The sequence below is a fragment of the Anas platyrhynchos genome, chromosome Z, assembly GCF_047663525.1.
Source record: "Anas platyrhynchos isolate ZD024472 breed Pekin duck chromosome Z, IASCAAS_PekinDuck_T2T, whole genome shotgun sequence".
NCBI lineage: Eukaryota > Metazoa > Chordata > Aves > Anseriformes > Anatidae > Anas > Anas platyrhynchos.
Window position 1 is genome coordinate 25,088,784 of NC_092621.1, and position 23,507 is coordinate 25,112,290.

Genomic DNA, 23,507 nt, shown 5'->3' on the forward strand with positions numbered 1-23,507 from the left:
TCTTGATAGATAAGGTATTGGTAACGCCTCCTCTCAAGTTTATTTGCCTGGCAATAACCCAGTTTCAAACAGAAATGTACAAGTTGCTGAAAGACAAGAAATTTGAAGAGCTGCTTCAGAAAAATGTTATGACAAACCATTCTTTTTTCCTCTGTAAGATAAAACGTATTGATTGTGAACTGTAACCTTTTGGAAATGAGTTTGTTCTCAGGATGAAAAGGCTGGACTCCACTAACGTAATTTAGATAGATGGATAGAAGGGCGTTTTAACGAGCACAGATTATTCCTCAAACAGTGGGAGGTGTGGAGGAGGACAGGATACTTTGGTGTGTGTAGGATGTATGTGGTAAAATAAGATTGTAAAAAGAAATTAAGATAAACTTTTCTTGTACAACTTCTAGTCATCCCTTTATGTTTTATGGGCTTGTACATGCAAGTTGCTGTTGTGAATGTCAGCTGCATCACCACCCTTGGAAGGGTGAGTGCTGGTGACACTGGGACTGGTGCCACTTTGCTATCAGATGAGACCCTCCAGGACTGTTTCTTGTTCCTTTCCACCTTTCTCATGGTGGAGTTGATAGGACTTAACTTTTAACTTGTTGAATATTTAGCGACCTGGGAGCACACCTGCAGCGTAGTCAGTGCATAATACTAACTAGTAGCAAGCTGGTTAATTTGTAGTATTGGTTACTATAAGCAACAGGAGTTGCTTTTGCTGCGTGTAGGGGCCACGGCAGTATTTGGGCTACACAAAAATAAAACAACCTCTGCCCAGCTGAGGCCACAGGGAGCTTAAGGTCTGTGTTTGTACATCTTTTGGACACTTTTTTTAGTATGCTTGGACATCTTTTGGAATTTTCTGGTGTGTTCGGACAATTTTTGATTTTTTTTTTTTGTGTGTGTGTGTGTGTTTGGACATCTTTTATCTTTCCTCCCCGCCCAGGCACGCCAGGGGCCGGTCAGCGCGGCGGTTACAGCCGTTACAACGGCCGCCTCACGGACGGGCCGGGCCGGGCCGGGCCGCGTTGCTGAGGCGACGGCGGCACCGGGCGGTACCGGGCGGCACCGGGAGGGGCGGGGCGGGGCGGGGCGGACCGAGTCCCGTCCCCCCCCATCACGTGGCCCTCCCGCCCCGTGCCCGGTGCTTGGCGGGGGGTGTGTGCCGCTCCGTGCCGCTCCGTGCAGTGCCGTTAAGTTTGTTGGAGCGGGCAGCGAGCGGCGGCGGTGCCATGTCCGGTAACGGGCACGGCTACGGCGAGCAGGCCGGCGAGGCGGCGCCCGAGCTGGCTCAGGAGGCGGCGCCCACCACGGCCCCTTCGGTGCCCGCGGCCTTCGGGCTCTTCAGCAGCGACACCAAGAAGTGAGGAAGGGGCCGGAGCGGGGCGGGACGGGACCGGCGGCGGGGCCGGGCGCTGAGGGGCGGCCGGGCCTCCCCGGGCCGCGCTTCCGGGCCGAGCCCAGGCGGCGGGGAGGGGATGGGGGTGAGGGAGGGCCGCGGGAGAGTTCGTGTGGCGGCGTTTGGGGTGTGCCCGCGGCTGTGGAGGTGTTTTTTTTTGGGGGGTGTGTGGAGGATTTTTTTTGTTTTGCAGTAAAAGCTTTTTATCAGTTTTGCCAGCCGGCCGCGTTGGCGCTAGTTTCGTTTTGCCTTCCCGTGGGTCTTGAGAAGCGCTCGGAAGTTTGTCTGCGGGAGCTGGGGACGTGGTTGGCCGTGACGAGGTGGCTGGTGTAAAAGGGGAGGGAGCTAACACGGTCAGGAGTCAAAATGAGGAAATAGGCAGGGGGAAGGAGGGGTAAAAAAAAAAAAAAGGAAACGGTCTAAAGTGCACGGACACCGAAAACCTTAATCTGCTTAAAGGAAAAGTGACTTGGAGTGACAAAAAATGCGTTTAGGAAGGATCAAGAGGCTTGCCAAGCCGGAATGACATCCTACAACAAATTGGAAATCTATTCCTAGAGCGACCAGTAAAAAGGACCATATGCTAAGGTCTCGTGTACATTAGGAAATCAATCACCTGTTGTTCAGTTTGGTTGTTCTGTGCAAAGAGAGCATCTGTGCTTAGAAACCTCGACTGATGTGCTTATTTTTATACCACACTGAAGCAGATCACAACAAGGTGAAGCTGCTGTGACTCTCATGCTTGTCTCCATGAGGCAGCAGCTGGTAGGCCTCTTCAGTTTTCCATACAACTCATACTTCTGTGCCTCTGCTATTCCTCTACATCTTCTGCTTTTTAATGCTGTTCCAGTTAAAACTTTCAATGACCTAGCACAGATACCCCAATGATTTGTATCTGACTTATGTTGCCTGTGCCTTGCTTTTGTTGTTCCTTTCTGTGGAAACAGCTTTGTGCTTTATTTTTTAACCATTGGTCTTTTTACACTTTTCTACAGAGGAGAATACCCCGATCCTTAATCATGGCTGTAATTCTATATACAAACTCATTTCATCCTAGATTTCAGACTGTTTTGCAGGCTGAGTATATTTGTCAGTGTTTCTGGAGCTGTGGGAACCAAAGTAAGTAATTCTACCTGAGGCTATCCAGTGGTTGCAGAAATACAGCTCTGGGGTCCTGAGGCTTTGCGTGTATGTGTTTGTGTGTGACTTCCTGAATATGGAATAACCAGAGTAGCTGAGTAGCTCGTGATATGTGCGTGTGTCTTTAATTTATGTTCCAGGCTTGCTTCTTTACTTAAAGAAGGGGAGAGAAGATCCCTGAAGAAGGGGCTTGAGAAGAAAGCAGTTTTTGATCTCAGTGGTCTTTGCAGCTGACAAACAAGTCCTTGTTGAAACAGGAAGTTTGCCCTGACTTGAACCTGTGTGGTAAACTCCTAATCTGTGTGAGAGGTTTTGAGAAATGGACACTGCAGGAAAGCTTGTGAAATCTGTGTGGGAAGAAAAAGCCAATGTTCTAGCAGTGAACTTCAAGTGAGGATTATTGTTAGAGAAGCAGGTAGTCACTTATCAGGCATATAGCATGTATGCCATCTAGTCAGCTCTCCTAATAGGCTTCAAACTCCTTACTGAGAAGCAAACAAAATTTCTTATAACTCGAGTTGAAAAGGAAACCTTCTCAGGACAGTGCCTGTAGCCTGTGTTGAAGACATGGTGTCTTCTTGGTTCGTGTTCCTTAAACTGGTCAGATCTGATCCCTCCCTAGTGTGTGCACAGAGAAGTGCATGATGTGTTTCTGTGTCTTGCGTTTTCAAGGATAGAAGTAGCAGGATATTCCACTAGGGATACATCTGTACTACATCTGTAGCACGGAGAGAGAGTTTTACAGAATGGTTAAGGATGGAAAGAACCTCTGGAGCCATCTGGTCCAACCCCTGCTCAAGCAGGGACACACAAAGCAGGTTGCCCAGGACCATGTCCTGGTGCCTTCTGAGTAACTGCAAGGAGGGTGGCTCCACAACTGGGCCACCTCTGCCAGTGCTTTGTCACCTGCACAGCACAGAAATGCTACCTGGTGTTCAGGAAGAACCTCCTGTATTCTGGCAAGGAATGTCAAGGACAACACGGGCTTCTTCAAATACATCAATAGAAAAAGGAAGACTAGGGAAAATGTTGGCCTGCTGCTGAATGGGGAGGGTGCCCTGGTGACAAAGCATAGAGAAGGCAGAGTTGCTGAACGTATTTTTTGCTTCAATTTTTACTGCTAAGATCAGCCCTCAGCAATCTCAGGCCCTGGAGACAACAGAGGAAGTCTGGAGAAAGGAGGACATTCCCTTGGTTGCAGAGGATGGAGTCAGAGATAATTTAAGCAAACTTGACATCCACAAATCCATGGGTCCTGATGGAGTGCACCCATGGTTGCAGAGAGCTTGCTGATGTTGTTGCTAGGTCATTCTCCATCATCTCTGAAAGGTTGTGGAGAACAAGGGAGGCGTCTGAGGTTTGGAAGAAAGCTGATGTTAATGCCAGTCTTCAAAAAGAACGAGAAGGAGGACTCAGGAAACTACAGGCCAGACAGCCTTGCCTCCATCCCTGGACAGGTGATGAAGCAGGTCATCCTGGAGGTCAGCTCCAAGCATGTGGAGGAAAAGAAGCTGATCAGGAGCAGTCAGCGTGCATTCCCCAAGGGCAAATCATGCTTAACTCATCTGAGAGCCTTTTGTGATGGAATGATTGGCTGGGTAGATCAGGGAGAGCAGTGGCTGTTGTCTGCCTTGACTTCAGCAAGGCTTTTGACACTGTCTCCCACAACATCCTCATAGGTAAGCTCAGGAGGTGTGGTGTAGATGAGTGGATGGTGAGTTGCATTGGCAATTGGCTGGACGACAGAGCTTAGAGGGTTGTGCTTAGTGGTGCAGAATCTAGGTGGAAGCTTGTAGCTAGCGGTGTCCCCCACAGGTCAGTACTGGGTCCAGTGTTGTTCACCTTGTTCCGCAATGAGCTGGATGAAGGGACAGAGTGCACTCTCAGCAAGTTCGCTGACACAAAGCTCAGAGGAGTGGCTGATACCCCAGAGGGCTGTGCTGCCATTCAGAGGGACCTCGACAGGCTGAAGGGTTGGGCCGAGAGGAACCTCATGAAGTTCAACAAGGGCAAGTGCACCTAGGGAGGAATAACCCCAGGCACCAGCACAGGCTGGGGGCTGACCTGCTGGAGAGCAGCTCTGCAGAGAGGGACCTGGGAGTCCTGGTGGACAGCAAGCTGACCATGAGCCAGCACTGTGCCCTTGTGGACAAGAAGGCCAACAGTATCCTGGGCTGCATTCAAGAGCCTTGCCAGCAGGTCAAAGGAGGTGATCCTCCCCCTCTACTCAGCCCTGGTGAGGCCACACCTGGAGAGGTGTGACCAGCTCTGGGCAGCCCAGCACAAGAAGGACATGGAGCTACCAGAGAAAGTCCAGAGGAGGGCTATGAACATGATGAGAGGACTGGAGCAGCTGTTGTACGAGGATAGGCTGAGAGAGGTGGGCCTGTTTAGCCTGGAAAAAAGAAGACTGAAGGGAAGACCTCATCAATGGGTACAAATATCTGAGGGGAGGATGTTGAGAGGATGGAGCCAGTGTCTTTTCAGTTGTGCCCAGTGATAGGATGAGAGGCAACGGGCAGAGAATGAAGTACAGGAGGTTCTGGCTGAATATGAGAGGGCATTTCTGTACTGTGAGAGTGACAGAGCACTGGCACAGGTTGCCCAGAGAAGCTGTGGAGTCTCCTTCTCTGGAGACATTCAAAACCTGCCTGTATGCCATCCTGTGCCATGTGCTCTAGGTGATCCTGCTCGGCAAGGGGGTTGGACCAGATGGTCTTCAGAGGTCCCTTCCAACCCTACCCGTTCTGTGACTGTGTGATTCTCTGGTTTGTGCCCATTGCCTCTTGTCCTGGCACTGGACACCACTGAAAAGAGCCCGGCTCCGTCCTCTTTGCACCACCCCTTCGGGTATTTGCATACATGAACCTCCTCTTCTCCAGGCTGAACAGTCCCAGCTCTCTCAGCCTCTCCTTATGGGAGGCATGTTCCAGGCCCTTCTTCATTTTTGTAGTGCTCTGTGGGACCCTTTCCAGTATGTCCAGGTCTGTCTCATACCAGGGGCCCAGAACTGGACACAGCACTCCAGGTGCAGCCTCAGCAGCCCTGAGCAGAGGGGCAGGATCACCTCTCCTGACTGCTGGCGATACTTTGCCTAATGCAGCCAATACCATCAGCCTTCTTAGCAGCAGGGACCCATCGCTGGCTCACGTTCCGCTTGGTGCTCAGCAGCAACCACAGATCTGTTCCTGCAGAGCTGCTCTCCAGATGGGTGGCCCCCAGCCTGTCCTGGTGCCTGGGGTGGTTCCTCCCCAGGGGCAGCCCTCTGCACTTGTTGAACTTCATGGGATTCTTGTCAGCCCACCTCTCCGGCCTGTTGAGGTCCCTCTGGATGGCAGTACAGCCTTCTGGAGAATCAGCTACTCCCCCTGGCTTCATGTCATCCACAAATGTACTGAGGGCGCACTCTACCCCACTGTCCAGCTCATTACTGAAGATGTTAAACAGGACTGGACCCAGTGGTGACCCCTGGGGTACGCTGCTCATTCCTGGCCTCCAACCACTTTGCACCACCGAGCACTACCCTTGAGGCCCAGCTGTTCAACCAGGTGTTGATCCACCACACTGCTCATCCAGCCCATGCTTCAGCAGCTTCCCTTGGAGGATCTTATGGGGGACAGTGTCAGATTTCTTCATGGAGTCCAGGAAGACAGTGTCCATGGTCCACCCCCTCTCATCCAGATGCATTTCCATGCAGATCACGTAAGTTAATGGGGTCAGTTTTTATGGTTACATTGCCGACCATTGCTCTGTGTAGGGGCATGAAATGTCTAACTACTTCTCAGTTTTAAAGGAAAACTAGAAAGAGAGACAGAAATATTAGTTGCATGTGCTAGGCTGCAGCTATTACTGTTAATTCCGGGAAGATGGAGGACTCTCATGTACATTAATTGCTTTTTAAAAAAGAAAGTTACTTGTAATACTAAAATATAGTAATGTTTGGTTCTTGGACATGTTATGAATTCAATGATCGAATTATTTGTTGCTGTATCTAAATGAAATGTAAAAAACTTTCAGGTGAACTGTATGAGTAACATCAGCAGGTAGTGATAAGTATAGTATTGAAACAGATGGCAAAATTTATAACAAGCATTTTCAACTTTACTGATTTGCATCTTTAAACTATATTCCTGCCAAGCAAAATACATTTGTAATTTATTAGAGTTTTTCCTGCAGATCTGGCTTAAGCATTCTGTTGAGCTATTCATCAGGAAACTCGGCAGGACTGCAAACACATTTTTTTCTGCTGAGATTTGCAAGCTTGTTTTGCTGAGAGCTGATCTAAGGTGGTGATTTCATTAAGGTACTCATTCCCCAATTCTCTGTGCAGAAGACTTTTCCAAATTCATCAGAGCTAAAAACTTGCTTTCAACAGCTGCCAGAAATGTTCTTGGAGTCTTAAATTGATTTAGTTTTGCCTTGGCATATCCTGTTCAACCAGTCATGGAAAGCTTGTATAGACTGCCATTTTTGAAATTCTTGGAGGAGAGTCCAGCCCTAATACTCAAACTTGATGCATACTGTAGCTCATTGGCAAGTCTGCTTTCTTTCCCCATCTGTTAGGATGGCACTCTGCCCACTCATATAGTGATATGCCAGCTTCAGTAGGATGTACAAGCCAGCAAAGATGAATGGTTTGGGTAAAACGATGACTCTACAAGATAAAATCTGATCCACGTAGTTGGTACCACAACAGGATCTAAATGCAGTATAGGAACAGGAGCATAATATGGCAGAGCACTTCTTGAGTTGAAACTGGCCAGATCTGATGGAAAGTGAGACATGGTGAATGTTTTCCTATTGCCATGCACTTGGCACATATGAGGATGGAAGCAATGAACTGTTGATTTGCTGTGATTCTCTGTAATGCAGTCATAAAATTTTTTTGAAGCTTTTGTATCTTTTCAGAAAGATGCTAGTTTAAGGTCTTCGCTGTGGCTTCTGTATGTTTATTATGCTTATGTCATGTATTTGCTGTAGACAGTTGCTATGATCTGCATTATGAATGGCATTAAAATGTCTTTTGTAATGTTGTTACAATGTAAGGTTGGCAAAAAAAAATTCCAGTTTTCTTAGCTCTGCTTTTCTGAGGATTATCTTTGCCTGGTCCGTTCTTCTTCCTAGTAGTCTTCTTAAATTGAGAAAACCAGAATTCTTTCAGAATTCTTTTGTCATTTAAATATTTCTGGCATTCTGGTAGAGAATGAATGGCAGTACATCTTAATGCCGTTAAGCAGTGTTTCTGAAATGTTAGCATGTATCTATTAATGTGTTAACACTTGTAGATTCTGGCAGAGATGGCACCACCTTTTTTGTATCTTTAAAGGAAGCCTCACCATTTTCAGGAATGCTGGCACTGCTCCTCTTTCTCTTATCCCTTTGTATCTGTCAATACTTCTAAGTGATCTGCAGATGTCTGTGTATTCTGATCACTCCTGTTCAAGACAGGCTGTAAATGGACACAGCTGTTTAAGTGTCAGCAGGTTAGGTGCTGCTTCTTCAGGCTTCAGGAAACTGGTCTCTGCCACAAAAGATGATTTTTCTCTTTCAGAAACTACTGTGGTGTTGGGGGTGTTGGCACTATCAGAAGAGGTTGTGCATGGTGGTGTTGCTTGATCGTCTGAAAGGATGACAGGAAGCAGCCTTTCTTGTGACTGGGTGAAGTAGGGTCTTTTAACTACTCACTTTAGATCACTTTAGATTAAATCATAGTCCTCTCCAGAAGATCTTTTGAACTACTTTGTCATATTAACTGCTGTCTGGTCAGAGATTTTGAAGTGTAGGTTATTTACATTGATGTTTGTGGCAGCAGAAACTTTCAGATGTTCATGCTCTGGGTTGCTCAAGCACAGGTTAGGTAGCAGTGTAGTTTGACAGAAGTGAGCTGGAAAGATGCTTTATCCAGTGTTAACTTCATGCTTTTCTGTATATTCGCTTACTGAGAAGGAGGAGACTGTACCAAAGCTGTCCAGATTGCAAGTGCTTTGAGAGTGGTGGCAAAGCAATCATTAAACATGTTTATTTTCTTGGTGGTTTAACTATAACCTGTCTTGTTCTTCTCTGTGTCTCTGATACTGTAGTTATCCTGTTTTTCCATGCATCTTTGTCTGCCTTTTAAAAATACAAAGTTCACTTTCTGAGTTGTATGCTTGCTTCTCAGATTGAAAAATAAGTTAGTTGTGGTTTAGAAGAAAACAGGAGATATCTGATGTCGTCATTTCTCTCTAAATCACAGTACACATGAATTCTCTCCCTTTAAATAATAGTTGAATTCCAAGGTAGTGTTACGAATTAACAATAATAAATATAAATAGTGTTATAATGAAAGAAGATAGCAATACTGAATAGCACCACAAGATGTCATTCAAACAGTTTGTGGTATAGAACAAAATGCTCACAGTGAAATGTGGATTTCTTAATTTCCTGCTAGAGGAAGAATCCAAACCAACAGCAAAATAAACTCAAATCACAACATGTATTTACTGCTGTTCTAGCTTCCATTTTATGGAAAACATGGTAAGCAGCTCCAAAATCAATTTGCATTTCTCTTTAAGTGTTAAATTCAGATTTGTAGAGTTTATGCTCGATTAAGCCAATTTATTTTATGAATTTTGCAGCTCCTGTGAACTATAAAAAGCTGATTTTTGGTGTGTGTGTGAAATCTTCCCTAGGACCTTCATTACTACAGAAGTGCCAAAAGATAGTTAATTTGTGCTGTCAGTATGGATTTTGTGTTTCAAACCTGGTAACATTCATAGTGTTTTGAACTTAATGTTGAAACATTTTGTTATGAGGCTGCAGGTAAAATAAAATAAAGTCAGTATACTGTGATTGAAAACATGTAACCAAGACTGAAGTGTCATAAAGACTGAATATAAGACCAATGTGGTTGATGTGTAGGTGAAACTATGTTGTAGTTGTAGAATTTAAAACACAAAATGTGTTGTTAAAACTTTTTAAATGGGACATCTGTAGCTTTTGTTCTCATTCTGTGACAGGTGGTTCCATGGGATCAAAAATAGTGAAGTTTGCTTCCTTCTGTACTATGGATTTATTTGGCATTTCTTGTATTTTACCTATGCAATAATCCAGTGCTCTCATTGCAAATGAAGAGCCTGTGTCTGACCATCAGTTCTTCAAATAAAGTTCTTACCCTGTACTCAGAGGTGATAAAACAGATCCCAGATTATAAAGGCATGCATATGGAATGGAGAATCATAATTAAATTCTTTTTTCATAAAAACACAGGCTGATAAACCTCAATGAGTAAAGATTTTTGTGGATGAAGAATCATTGGTGTCTTTTTCTTGTCATTTGGGCTTCAGGTGCTAGTTTTGATATTTATGAAACTTCTGCTTCTTATGAGGAAAACCTTAATGTTTGTGGGTAACTTCTTTCAGTAACTGTTAGAAATGCTGCAATTAATAACAATGTATGTGTTTTTTATTATGGTGTTGCTAAAAGAGAACAGGAGATGTAATAAAAGTATGTCTTAACAGTGTGACTAAGCGTTCTCTTAATAATAATTGTTTGGAATAAGTAGGTGCAGTGGCAAGTTATTTGCTGCAGGTTATGATTTAGTATTTTGCTGCAGATGAAATAAGTATTGCACTTAGAGCTTTATAATAGTTTCTATAAGAAGACAGAAATGGAGGGGGAGGCCTAGATTTATCACTGGCATAGCTGATTTAAACCTTAATGATGTACGTATACCTACCCTTTTTGGCATTTTTTTGTTTGTTTTGGTAGAGATGGATAGAGTCGTTCAGCAGAAACTGAGATCCAAGTTTTGATCTAGGCAAGAGGCCAGTTTTTGCGACCAAGTGTGATCTGACAAGAATATGACCTATTTTTTAGCTGTTCTTTAGTTGCTGTTGGTGGTTAATTGAAATGGAGAATAATGGTCAGGTTCCTTTACAGCTGAGTAGCACATCCTGCTCTGTTGCTCAGCTTCTGGCTTAAGATCCAGGCTGTTAATATAATTCAACAACATGTTATCTTGAATGCTGAGTTCTAGGTTTCTGAGCTTTTATTTTGGCATGTAGGGGTGATTTTTTTCTGTTTTTTTTTTTTTTTTTTTTTTTACATGAAAGTGAATGGAGTGATCATTAAAGAGATTAAGAACTTCCTGATTTCTTTCTTAAAGTAGCATCTAGAAGATGAGTACTTACCTGTAGAGCCATCATAGACACTTTCATATTTATAGTCCTGTTACATCCAAAAATGTTGCAAAGACAAAACCAAAACAAAAAGCAGTGCTTTGAGGTGGGAAGACAAATGATCAAAGGCTACAGTCACAAAACGTAAATACTTTAGAAGAAAACTAGAAATCCTCTTCTACCTAACATGCTGTCTTTGAATCTTTGGTCAAATACTTGTATCGAGGAGTAGAACCTCACGGTAGTAAAGATCACAAAGGTAGCTGAATACCAGGTCACTAGTATTGAAAACTGAATAAATGACTTAAACTGAAGTAATTTATTGAATGAATAAATGAAAAAACTTAACTGAAAAAATGACTTACAGCCTTTTTCTTTTTTTGTCAGGTGATGCACAAATAATAAGTGTGTTTCATAGACTGTTAAAGTTGTATACGGGTATAACATTTCCAATTAAATTCACATACTAGGGCTTTAAAAACTAGCCAGTTTCTTAGGACAGTGGAGATGTATTATGGAGGTAAAGATGTTTGACTATAACTATGGGAAACCTTATTGAAATTCTTAGATGCAGCAGTTGTCAGACAGGTAAGATTCCTGGTTTTTTTTGTGTGTGTTTTTTTTTTTTTTTTTTGTTCCTTGAGTGGGGGAAAAACACAAGAGAAAGCATTTTCACCCCTTCTTACTGTCAGGAGAGAAAACTACCTCACAGGCAGTAAATTTTTCATGATTTTTTATTTGCACTTCTTGTTGTTGGGTTGAATACTGTCCTGCTTAGAAGAGCTCAGTATCATCCATAGCTATCAGATTAGGCTACTTTAAACCTGGTTTTGCTGATGATGTAATGGTTTATATGTCAGTTACCTACAACGTGTATGTAACAGTGTAGGCTAAAATCACCCTCAAAGTTTTAGTAGGGAGTGGCAAAAGTATTGATGTAGCAGGACAGTTGCTTACACTTTCATGGGTTTTTCGCAGGTAGACCTATAAGTGATGAAGACATTATTTGTCTAATGTTGTGCACTGAAGAACTGTCACTTCAGGGGAATTAATGAGTATAGAAACACGAACGACACTGTGAAGTGTTGTTTTTTTTTTTTTAGGGATTTTACTTGATTCAAATTCCCTTAAGTTGTCTTAGTATTCAGAAGATAAAAATATTGTTGAAGCGTACTTTATTTAATTATACTATGAAAGACTGAAATGTATTTGCCTTTTCTCTTGTTAGAGGCTGCTGATAAAAGTTGTTTTTGGAGGGAAGTGACCTTTGAAATCTACATAGGATATTTGTTTCTAGAAGTTAAAACAGCAAGGGAGTGGGTATCCTGTTACATAATAAGATTATACGATTTTCTTTTCTGAGTAGGCTTCAATCTCAGCAGGCAAGCTTGGTTGAGTGCAATGGTCTTTTTTTATATACTGTACTTCAAAGGATGGAACAAAATTCTACAATACTGGGTAAAATAGTTGAGGTTTCTTGCACTATTAAATCTGCTTTTAAAGGGGAAAACCTCGAAGTTACACTGAAACCATATGTAAGTGTAGAAGAAAAACGGCTTGCCGATGATGATTACAAATACATGGAACAATATTTTTCTCTGTAAGTATCTAATGCTTGCTAATTCCAGATTACAATTTGTGATAGAGTTTAAAACAAATCATCAGTTACTTAGATACTAATTTCCAAATGGATTCATCAAGAACTTTTTTTTTTTTTTTTACTTGTTTTTTTCCCTGCTTCTTTGGTCTTAGGAAAGCAATGTTGGCAGGTATTCATGTTTTAGTTTCTTATTCTATCTTTCCTATTAACACTTCAAAATATTTTTATTTGAAATATGTGTTAGAAAATATTCCTTAAGCAGTTTTAATTAAACTTCATCAAGTACTTTTTCGTTTGTTTTCATGTCTTAAATTCACCTTTTATTGTCTCTATTTGTTGCAGTAGTAACTCATACTTATTCTGCTTTAGTCATTCCCAGCTTCAGTCAGTTAGTTTTCAACATGTGCTTGAATCCTGTCCTGTGTAACTTCCTCCATTTTTTCCTACTTGATTTTCAAAGTCAAATCACCATCTGCATACTTTCTACTTTCTCTAGGGAATTTTTTGACATATTTCTTTTTTTCATTCAACTTTTAATGTTGGACATTAATTATTAATAATTAATTAATAATTAATATAATTTAATTATTAATATTTTGATATATGTTCATTTAATGTTGAACAACAACCATGGTACACTGGATGTTACTACTTGCACTGGATGGAAGGGCAACAAAATAAACTGGCTTCAACAGGATGCAAAACTACAGAACAAAGTTGGATAGGGCGTATAATGTAAGGGACAGAAACAAATAATTAAAAAAAAAAAAGGCAGCAGTAGTGGACTGACTGACAATTCTTTGAGCACTTCCAGAAATAACTGACAGCAGTAAATTGCTATGTGTCAAGCAGGGAAAATAGGAGGGGTTCCCAGCGATATTTGGGAAATGATGCTGAAGCAGGCAAGAAAATGAAATACATCCACTTTTTTCTTTCAAATATAATGCTTAAATATTTAAGCTGTTACGTGAAGCTGGTACTTAAAACAGGTCATACCTGTTGCTGAAGCATTTCATGAAATGCTAGTTTTTGAAAAAGCAGCTAGATCTCACTTGGAGGTCGCCTGCAGGTATCTACTTTGTTGGTTTGTGTTTTTTTTTGTATGTCTTTCTTTTGGCTTAATAGGGAAACTATTTTTTTTTCCTTTGACTGTGGCTCTTAATATTGTGGATGTGTACTGAAGTGTAAAAGTGATGTGTATTTCTCATCGGGATGCAGGGAATAGTTGCAGTACTGGGTCTGAGAATATGAGAAATCATCTCTATTCTTTTCACATAGGAAAAATGCAGTTTGGTGCTTAGTGAAGGAACAGCTGACAAAATTTTGTCTAGTAACTAATTTTTTATTTTGACTTAAACTGCCTTTTCCTCTCTATCTCAAATTATGTGTGTGTATATGTAAAATCAGTATATATTTAAATGTTCATATTCACTTTTCAAGTCCAGTCTCTGGATTTCCATGTTGCTTTTCACTGTGAGAGCTCAAAGGGTTTGTAAGTCTTAGAAAATTTTCAGAGATCTTTGGAATTTTGCAGTTATTTCATCCAGGGCAACTGCATGGTCATTTCCCCCCCCCCAGTCTAGCTATCTAGGAATCACAGAAGGTTATTTCTTCAAATAAACTTTTGTAAATTCTCAGCATCTATAAATGCAGTTAACCTACATTAATAGACTGTGATTTCTTTGCATTCAAAAAGCCAAACAAGGTTAGGGTTTGTATTAGAGCTTGGTAATGAGGAGCTGTATCTGTGAGAGAACATCCTTGTCAATTTAATATTTTCATGCTAGAATCTTGCTTTGGCTGTAAAAAAAAAAAAAAAAAAAGTACTTGGATTTGTGTCCAACAATGTGGCTGCCTTAATCTTATGGTATGTAGAATAGATATACTGCTGATCTGAGGTTTTCACTCTGAAGGGAATGAATGGCAATTTACAATTTCAAGAAGCACATGTAAAAAATAAGGTTGTGTACTTGATTCTTGTCGGAATTCAGACCATCCTGAAACTTGCTATTGGGTTTTTCAGTGGTTAACATTAAATTGATACTATATTTTAACACAAACATGTCAGCCTCGAGCTATTGCATCTGACTCTTGCTGTGCTGGAGGGGGTGATGGGGAGTGAATAATTGAATAATTGGTTCAAACTGAACTATGCTGTTGCTTCAAGACTTCAACCTTCTAGGCTGGGATTAGCTATTAAAGTTGCATGGGCTTGATTTATTGTTGGAATTGGATAGATCCTTTTACTAAACACATCATTATTCTAGGCCAGAATGTTAACAAATACAGTTTAAAAATGGGCAAGAAAGAGAAGCGCTGTATCTGAAACTGCTGGAATGATGCAAGAATATAAAAAACGGTATTCCAACTTTTTTTCTTAATTTCTCTAATTGATGCTTTTCTGTGTTTCTGCCATAGAAATGAAGACCTAAAACAAATGCTGGAAAGCAGTAAAGATTCTGCAAAGCTGGATGCTATGAAAAGGATTGTTGGGGTATGTGTTGTTTTTTGTTTTGTATGAATACTGTTACTATTTTACAAATCCTTATCAAGTCAGAATTTGAATCTCTAAATGGTGTTTTAAAAACTACTATGTAGTCCTTAGTTTGCTGTTTTCTATATGAAAATATATGCGATTGTACTATTTAAATTTTTTTGTGTAACATTGCCAATCCACTTGTAAGAAACCCCTTTCAGTAGGGAGGTGAAATGTTAATATGAAATGATTCCTTCAGAGAAGATTCAATTGCTGTCTTAATTTATCAGTCAGAAAGCAACAGAAATCTGCTAGCGTGTATGTAAAAAAAAAAAAGTCATTTGTTTTTACTTTTAGATGATATTAGCCTTTTTTTTTTTAATTGAGCTGGTTACAGATATATTTAAGTATTTTGAGTGAACTGTTTACCTGTAGAGTTGATTAAATGATGTTTAACATCATCATGTGTTTAAATCCTGTAAGATAAGCATCATTAGGTTGATAAAGGCCCGTTATTTCTTCTTAAAAGTATTAGGGGAATGTGCTGTGGAAATCTGTACAGTGTCCACTTAGGTTACTTTCCAGCAACCAGTAAGTGTATAATACCATGGAGCTGGTGATGTGTGGTTATCGCTGATTGCTGGTATTCTTGATAGTTTTAGACTAGGGTGATCAGGCTCAAAAGCCCTACAGCAATGGAAGACAGAACTGAATTGAACATGCTTTCGTGTTCCCCCACCTCAGTTAGAGATTTTGTCCTTCGATTATAGACAGTTCTCTGTCCTTAGCACCTGTTCCTGTAAGCAGTGCTGGTGGAGCTCTTGTTTCTTGGACATCTCTTCCTTCTTTATCTGCTGCTGCTTGTCTTGTCTTATAGCAAAAACAGGCCTGAGGTTGGCCTTTACTTGACTGTCAGTGAATTGTTTGTATTACTGGATCCTCTCTTTTCAGTTTGTTCCACATTTTCAAGGTGTTAACCTGTGCTTAAACTGTGCCTCATAACAGATATGTGAACCAGACGTTGGTACCAGATGACAAGTCAAAACAATGATCTTTACAGGCCAGGTCTGGGACCTTGTGCGATCAGCAAAAAGCCTGTAGCTGTGATGAAAATGGTCTTGCTGGGTGGAAAGACACCTTTGCATTAGCAGTTGTTTGCTTACTTTTAGCAAGCTCTCCACCACGAGGCGTGTTTTCCAGAGATAAGAGGCTTCCTCTAGCCTTATTACTAGAGGAAAAAGGAACTTGTCAGAGTATTGTTTAACGTGTCTCACAGGAACAGTGTTTTGTTTTTTTTTTTTTTTCCTTTACTAATTTTAGATAAAGGAGAAAGCTTTACAAATTGATAGCTTTCTTGATCTTTTAGTAGACAGATAGCTTTCCTGCCTCTTTTCAAGAGGCTGAATTTTTATTGGTACATATAGATGTGGTGGAAAAGTACCAGGAGAACGTTTCTTATGGTTACTTTTGCTGTTTCTTCCTCTTAACGTGGGTGGCAAATTCTCTTCTGGGACAGAAATTCTTTACAATAAAACAGATCTGTCCTCCAGTGGAAATTTTTTCCTCAATTTTTTTAAAGCATAAATGCAGAAACAAACTTGTGTGCCTGATTTCCCATGGAGAAATTCATACATTTTGTGTCTCACTTCAAAAAACAAAACAGTTTATCACACCCTCTTATGCTCAGTAGGGCATATTTTGTAGGGACATAAGTCTACAACTACCTCGTAAGGGGGTGTCGAGAGGCAGGAGACCTTTTCTCCATTAACACCAGTGACAGGACCCGCGGGAACGGGGTTAAGCTGAAGCAGGGGAAGTTTAGGCTTGACATCAGGAGGAAGTTCTTCACAGAGAGAGTGGTTGCACACTGGAACAGGCTCCCCAGGGAAGTGGTCACTGCACCGAGCCTGACTGAATTTAAGAAGAGATTGGACTGTGCACTTAGTCACATGGTCTGAACTTTTGGGTAGACCTGTGCGGTGTCAAGAGTTGGACTTGATGATCCTTAAGGGTCCCTTCCAACTCAGGATATTCTATGATTCTATGATTCTATGAAGTTTATGCAGACTTGTCGGCACGTGTAAAGCTTCCTCTAGAATGAAAATTTCTCTTTGTGCAGGAACTTCAAGTATAGAAGATAACACAACTGGAGAACGTCTCGGCATAGCAACAAAAATGATGTGATAGACCTTGGTCTTGGAAAAACCTATAGGTTTTTTAAGTTTAGTGCTCCCTGGGGTAGGGAATGTTTATGCTAATCATGACTAATGCTAATGACATTATGCTAATTATGACTTAGTGAGTGAAAGTATACTCTTTGAAAATAATCTAAATACAAATTTGCATGCTACATTGGAGATATTATAGTAGGTCGGTTAAATAATGGAAGTAATGTGTAGGGTTGTAGCCTATCAGGGAGATCTTTGAGAATTACCTGCATTTCTGAATAGCATAACTTTGCTGCATCAAGATGTGAAGATCATTGTGCAGAAGTTCCACAGAATAGCACATCGCATATTGTTAATGAGTTCTGCTCGACTCCGGTCATCCTGAATTTGATTCTTATTACAAGGCTGTCCCCCAGTCCTGACAATAGTGCTTAATTTAGATTCTTATTTTAAAACCCTTGAAATGTTTGCAGTTTGCTTAATTCTTAGTTTGAGTCACTTCCTGTGCTTAAATCCAGCTGCAAAAGATAGTTTAAGATACTAAGTTGGTTAAAATGAAATGTGAGGCAAAGCTGCTCTTAAACCCTTTCAAAAGGCTCCACTCAGCAATAGCTTGAACTTTAGACACGTTCTTTCTTGTTTCACCTTTCTTCTCCAAGCATTAAGTCTGTCAAGGTATTGCCTGGTTTCACTTTTGGTTTTGTTGCACAAGATACTAGTTCTTCATGCTCTTAATGTGTTTGTTCTACCTATGAGACAAACAGACCTGTGAGTTAAGAGTAGGTTTTATCCGCTGTATAATGTTAAGCAATGGTGGAGATGTGAGACAGTTACAAAGAGCAACAACTCCATTGCAAAATACATTCCTGTGTTGAATCCATGCATGCTTGATTGTCTTGGTGAACTCTTGTTCTTTCCCATTTGCTTGATGGCTGACTGTATCCTGGCTCCTCTGTAGCTGATGACACTGTTCTGAGTGAGTCTGTCTGCAGTGGCACCTTAACTTGAAGCTGTGTAATATATCTGTGAAATATCTAGGGTTTGCAACATGGATATGAATTATTGGCAGGCATTCTGCTGGAATTAGATCTAAGAGATGAGAGAGCTGTGCAGCTGAAGTGTTTGTTGAAGTACTATATTCCTTTTGATGTACTTCTTTTTATAAAAACTTTTTCTTTATGTGTTCATGTAAGGGATGTAGCTGAACTGGGTTTTTGTTACTGGTGCGCTTTACTCAGTATACAATTTTGTTGTTGACTATGTGCCCTAGTTTCAGACTTCTCTGAGATAAAATATAAAAACTTTCTTTAAAAACAAACACACACTAATAGGTTGACTGGTCATGCTTTTAATTTGTTCTTTTTGTTCTCCATTAACACTTTAAGGCCTTTTATGTTTAACTTCTTATGGAAATCAACCCTACTTTGTTTTTTTCAAGTGTGATGTCTATCTGATTTTCCTTTTTCTCTTTGTTGCTGTTGCACACCAAAATGATTTCTGGAAGTGGAAACAGGATTTAATCTTATGCAGTTTCTCCTGATCTATCTGTTTGTTTTTTTTTTTGATAGCTGCTTTTGATAGCAGCTCCCAAAGTGACATTGAGTAAGGCTTTTCAAATGAGCAAGATTTTGTTTTGAAAGCATTAACTTTAATTTCTAAAGCATTAAAATTGGTTTGAAGTCTGGTATGGTAAAGTCTAATGTGTTGATTCCACCACTGCTCCCCTGCAGTCATTACCAGCCTGAATTTGGTGGTTTCTTTGTATGGGTGGCATCCTGCAGTGTCTAGTAGTTAACAGAAAAATCAGAGAAATATTGATCTGGAATAAATGTCTCTTTCCTTTTTTATTTTTTTTTAAAAAAGGACAAAAAAGCAAAAATCAAAACAGTAATAAATGATATTACTTTTTTTCCAGATGATTGCGAAGGGAAAAAATGCTTCTGAGCTCTTTCCTGCTGTTGTGAAGAATGTTGCCAGTAAAAATATTGAGGTATTCCTACAGCATAGTAAAAATACTCTTATATAGGATCTGTTTATGAAAATTTTAGCTGCTTATGTCTGAATTCAGTATAAACTAATTTTTCACAAGCACTTTTTACGAGAATTTTTCTTTGATGCTGTCATTGGAAGAAAAAAATAATGTAAATAAAGGAAACCCACTGTGATTCAGCTGGGGGGAGGGGATAATACTATTGGCATTATTAAAAAGTCAAAACCACAAGGGGGTGTGTTTTTGACTGTTATGTGTTTAAATGTTTAATGCTTTAAAGAAGACTGATCAGAAGCTCATGGAATCATGTGGTTTCAATTACCTGACAAGAAAAGTTACTGTATTTTGTTTGAATTGTGGTGGAACTTGCAAAGTTTGGCTGGGGGATTGTGCTGCATATTATTTGAAAATATCTATTGCAGATAAAATCTGAGAGGCAATATTAAAAAAAAAACAAAGGAGGTTAGATTAAAAAAGTTTTCACTGTGCTATTCCTGTAGTATATTTGTAAAAAATGGAGTGTTTCATTATTTGCATTGCAAAGCAAAATCACTTTAACTCAATTAAACAAGCCTCTGTAGGAATTTGTGATCAGACAAAATGTGATGTTGCTAATAAAGTGTATTTAAAATGTGTTTGTCCACAACACTTAAATGGTGGTGCCTTTGATAACTAAGTTTAGAAGAGTTCTTCTAATGCATTACTTATTAATGTGAATGCCTGTGATCCCAGAAGATTACAAACAGATGCTCTCAAATGTTAGAATCTTTTGAAAAAACATGAGTACTGGGGGAAAGAAGGGAAGGAGGAATAGGAAAATCTTGAGTAAAGAAATTATTACTAATATTCAATGTAATCCCAAAGGTTTGGGTTGCTTACAGTATGCTTTACAAGACATGTAGACTCTAAAGCACTTTAGGTCTATGTCTTTAATCATTAATTCTGTATGAAGAATTATGAGAAGAATTGTATGGAAAAAGGGGCAGACTAGAAAGATTAAACTTTCTAGGGAGCAGCTGGAGAAGAAGCTGGGTGAAAATCATCTGTTGTGGGAGTTAATTTCTTGAGACAAGATCTTTGAGTTTATTCAACTTACACTAAATTGTGTGATTTTTGATTAATTGTAAGGAGATTTAATAGGTGTTTTCAAGACTTATATAAATAAAAACAAAAGCAGAACTAAAAGCTTTCTTTCTGCCTATTTACCATCCATTGTATTGTAGCAGCATATTTGTCTGGCTTTGCCCCAGTATCAGGTGTTCAATGCACAGTGTAGCTTGCTTCTCTTTTTTCTCCCCTTATAGGAAAGCACAAAAAGGTCCTATCTTGGACTAGGATTGTATTAAAAAAAAAATAAATAAAACATTCCAGGAATGAAAAAAAAAGTTGATTAGCTTTATTGATGATGTGTTTCAATCCACAGGCTTTCCATGTGGCTCAAGGAAGTCTAAAGTATCAATTGCATTAGAAAGATCAAGGCTGCCAACCAGAAAACTGTTTAAATGTTACTGAGTCTCTTTATCTGCTTGTCTCTCATTTTTCTCTGCTGATTCCAAATTACATAGGTCCTTCCCTCTCCATGCCTTTGGTTCCTCCCCAAAGCATCCCATAAGTCCTATGCAGTCTTAAAATACATTGCACCCTATATTGGGTCCCGTACCCTTAAGTAGCAAAGACTTTCAGCCTGAGATGTTCTCTGGTGTTAACTCTTGATGGCTTTCACACTGAGACACTGGGGCTGAGAACATCCTGGGAGGGGCCCAACAGGGTGTCCCTTCCTTTGAGTCCTAAATTTGGGTTCCCTCCTGCTGCTGTGCCTCTGTGCACCTGTGGGTTTGTGGAGATGTGGTGTTGGTGGCTCCTGACATGGACCTGTCACAGAGAGTAGCTAAGGCAGGGTATTACTTGCTTCCCCCCACCCTGTTGTCTCTCTTTGCTCCTTTGTGTGTGGGAAGATTGTTTTATAACATAACCTAACATTAATTACTGGAAATGTTTCTCTGTTAGTATTTTATGGTTCTTCTGTTATATTTTAAAACAAAGAGACAGTTACATGAATTCACATCTTCCTCTGTGCAGTGGTTACAGTTATTTTTTCTACAATTCAGTGCTAGCATTCATTTGGGAGGAGGAGACTGTTGAAAGAGATCAGGACATTCAGAAAAAACAGTTAACTATTTTCTTTATGAAGTTAGATAACAAATTTAGGTCCCAGTGTAACTACACTTGGAGCTAACCAATTCAAGGTTTTGAGTAACTTGTATCATGATTCAGTTTTTAGGATGCTTCTGAAGTTACTAGAGATGACTTGGAATGGGCTAAGTCAGATTATTAGTGCATTGATTCCTATACTGTTTTCTGAAATCATTTTGCCAAATTTCCCCCCATCTTTAATTCTAATGGAAGTCTGTCTCTACTAATTGCTACAGTGCAGCAGCATAAAATACATCAGTTTTTCTGAGTGACTTTCCTGACCAGAAAAGGCTACTGTTTCTTTTTTAATTTTCAATTTATGCTGAATACTCTGGTACAGGGAAATGGTGGTGAAGAAGCAATAAAACATGTTCATTTGCCTTAAGAAAAGCAAAGGGCATCTTATTGTTTACATAAGTGCCTTGTGATTTTTTTATTTTTAAGTACACACTGACCTCAACTTGATTATGTGCATCATGTCAGGAATGGTAAGGATGCAAAATGTGACCTAATAAACAATTGGTGGTATAGAACAAAAATAGGTCTTGGTCAATACCTCATGGAGTTTTATGTGCTTATATTGATAAACTAATTAAACAAATCTGCCTGTGTTCCTCAAGCCTAATGTGCCCCTGTTATGATTAGTTTTATAGAAAGGAGCATTTTAACATTGAATGAAAGTAAATGATAAAAGAACAGTGTAGTCACGAAGCTCTAAGGGCTTCCATTTCTAGTCACAGAGTGGTTTCAGGGAAAGGAGGCTTTCTTTGCACACCTGCAGTCATTCAGTGCATAGGCCTCTTGTGGTCAATGTTGATTGCTGCTTGTCTGGAGCTGAACAACAAATAATTTAGTGTGGTGTAACCTTCTGTGATTTAATATTATGCTTTTTGCCAGAACTGGCACAAAGATACATCTTCTGATAGTGATGGTAATTATAGCACAGCTGTAGTTGAGGGTCTTTCAGAGTTTTCCATTATAAGCTCCAATAGTCAGTTTACAACTCCAATGTAAAAAATATTTTCCCTGCTTCCTTGACATATAGTGGCTATGAGGGGGTAAAGTGAACTAAATTGAATACCCTCCTCCTCCAAACTCATATTGAGGTTTTCTTAATCTTTGAACATTGCATCCTTTGTAATATGCTTATATTAGCTACATCTTTTGAATGCTTCAAGCCGGGCAAAGGCGGATCTAATACCCTTTGCTTTTGTCCAAGACATAGTCAGAAGAGTTCTTTTAATCCAAGTTAAATAGTGTAAGTTACCATACTTCAGCTGGAACTTATATTCTCTTTCAAATGTGTTAAAAGTAATTGACTTTGAGTTTCAGGGTAAAATGGGGTTGTTTAAACTTTGTAATGGGGTTGCAATTGCCAAGGGTTTCACTCTTTTTTTCTTTTTTCTCATGAGAATGTATTAGGAATGCTCATGTGGTCAGTTGCCACATGACAGCTTCTTATGTTATTGAAGTCTTTATTTACTGGATGATAATATAATGTGATACTTTGTATTGTTAATCTTGATCTGACTGTATCACTAATTAGGTAATATTGTAGCACCTTGGGGAATTGCTGTTAAAGGAATTACAGTAAGTCATAAGGCATTTGAGAAATGTGAGTATTCTAGTGATGTATTAACTCTTCCTTTAAGAAGAGCTCAAGAATAAAACAACAAAATAAAAGTCAAGAATAAAATGTTGTTTCTATTTTTTGTTTTACAGGGTTCCAAAACTTTCTTGTAACAATGTTCTTTGTGGTTTTGTTTTCAGATAAAAAAGCTGGTATATGTTTATCTGATGCGTTATGCAGAAGAGCAGCAAGATCTAGCTTTGTTGTCCATCAGTACTTTCCAGCGTGCTTTAAAAGTGAGTGACTCTTAAACAACATTTCATACAGAATTCTGAGCAGGCATCACAAAAACAGGAAGACAGTTTTAAGTGTAGTCAGGTAAACTAAAGCATAACTTGAAACTACTTTACCTGATGCAGATATGTCGTTGACAGAGTTTTTTGTGCTGCCTCAAACCTCATCAAGTATGAAGCAGCTAAGCCTTCATGAAGTTAAAATTACCTTACTAAAGAAACGTAGCTGAGTGGTGCTGAGTACACATGCACAACGTTTAACTTCCGGAATGACTTTGTTCTTTTCTAGGTAAATTATGCGTGTAGAAAGAAGACCTTATTTTTCTGTGATCTGCCTGTTTCTGTGTAAAAGATGTTTATGTGCAATAGAAAAGCGGAACATAAGGAAGACAGCAGTACTTTAATAACAATACTCAATGTCTTGCATGTGCTACTTCTAATAAAAAGTGCTGAAAATGCAGCCTTCGGTAGAGTTTTATTTCTGATTCATATTAAAATGTGGTATGGGATTTGAGAGCAAAA

At 39.9% G+C, this 23,507-nt stretch overlaps 1 protein-coding gene across 3 annotated transcripts in view; it reads left to right on the forward strand.

Annotated features, from left to right (window-relative positions):
• Nucleotides 1-1,078: 1,078 nt before the first annotated feature.
• Nucleotides 1,079-23,507, forward strand: part of AP3B1 (adaptor related protein complex 3 subunit beta 1) — a 160,676-nt gene continuing 138,247 nt past the window's right edge. For all 3 annotated transcript variants that reach the window (XM_038170319.2, XM_038170320.2, XM_038170322.2), the window contains exons 1-4: nt 1,079-1,360; nt 14,714-14,789; nt 18,855-18,929; nt 22,893-22,988. In XM_038170319.2, the coding sequence (XP_038026247.2) occupies nt 1,230-1,360; nt 14,714-14,789; nt 18,855-18,929; nt 22,893-22,988 (378 nt within the window). In that variant the 5' untranslated portion in view covers nt 1,079-1,229. The remainder of the gene's footprint in view (nt 1,361-14,713; nt 14,790-18,854; nt 18,930-22,892; nt 22,989-23,507) is intronic.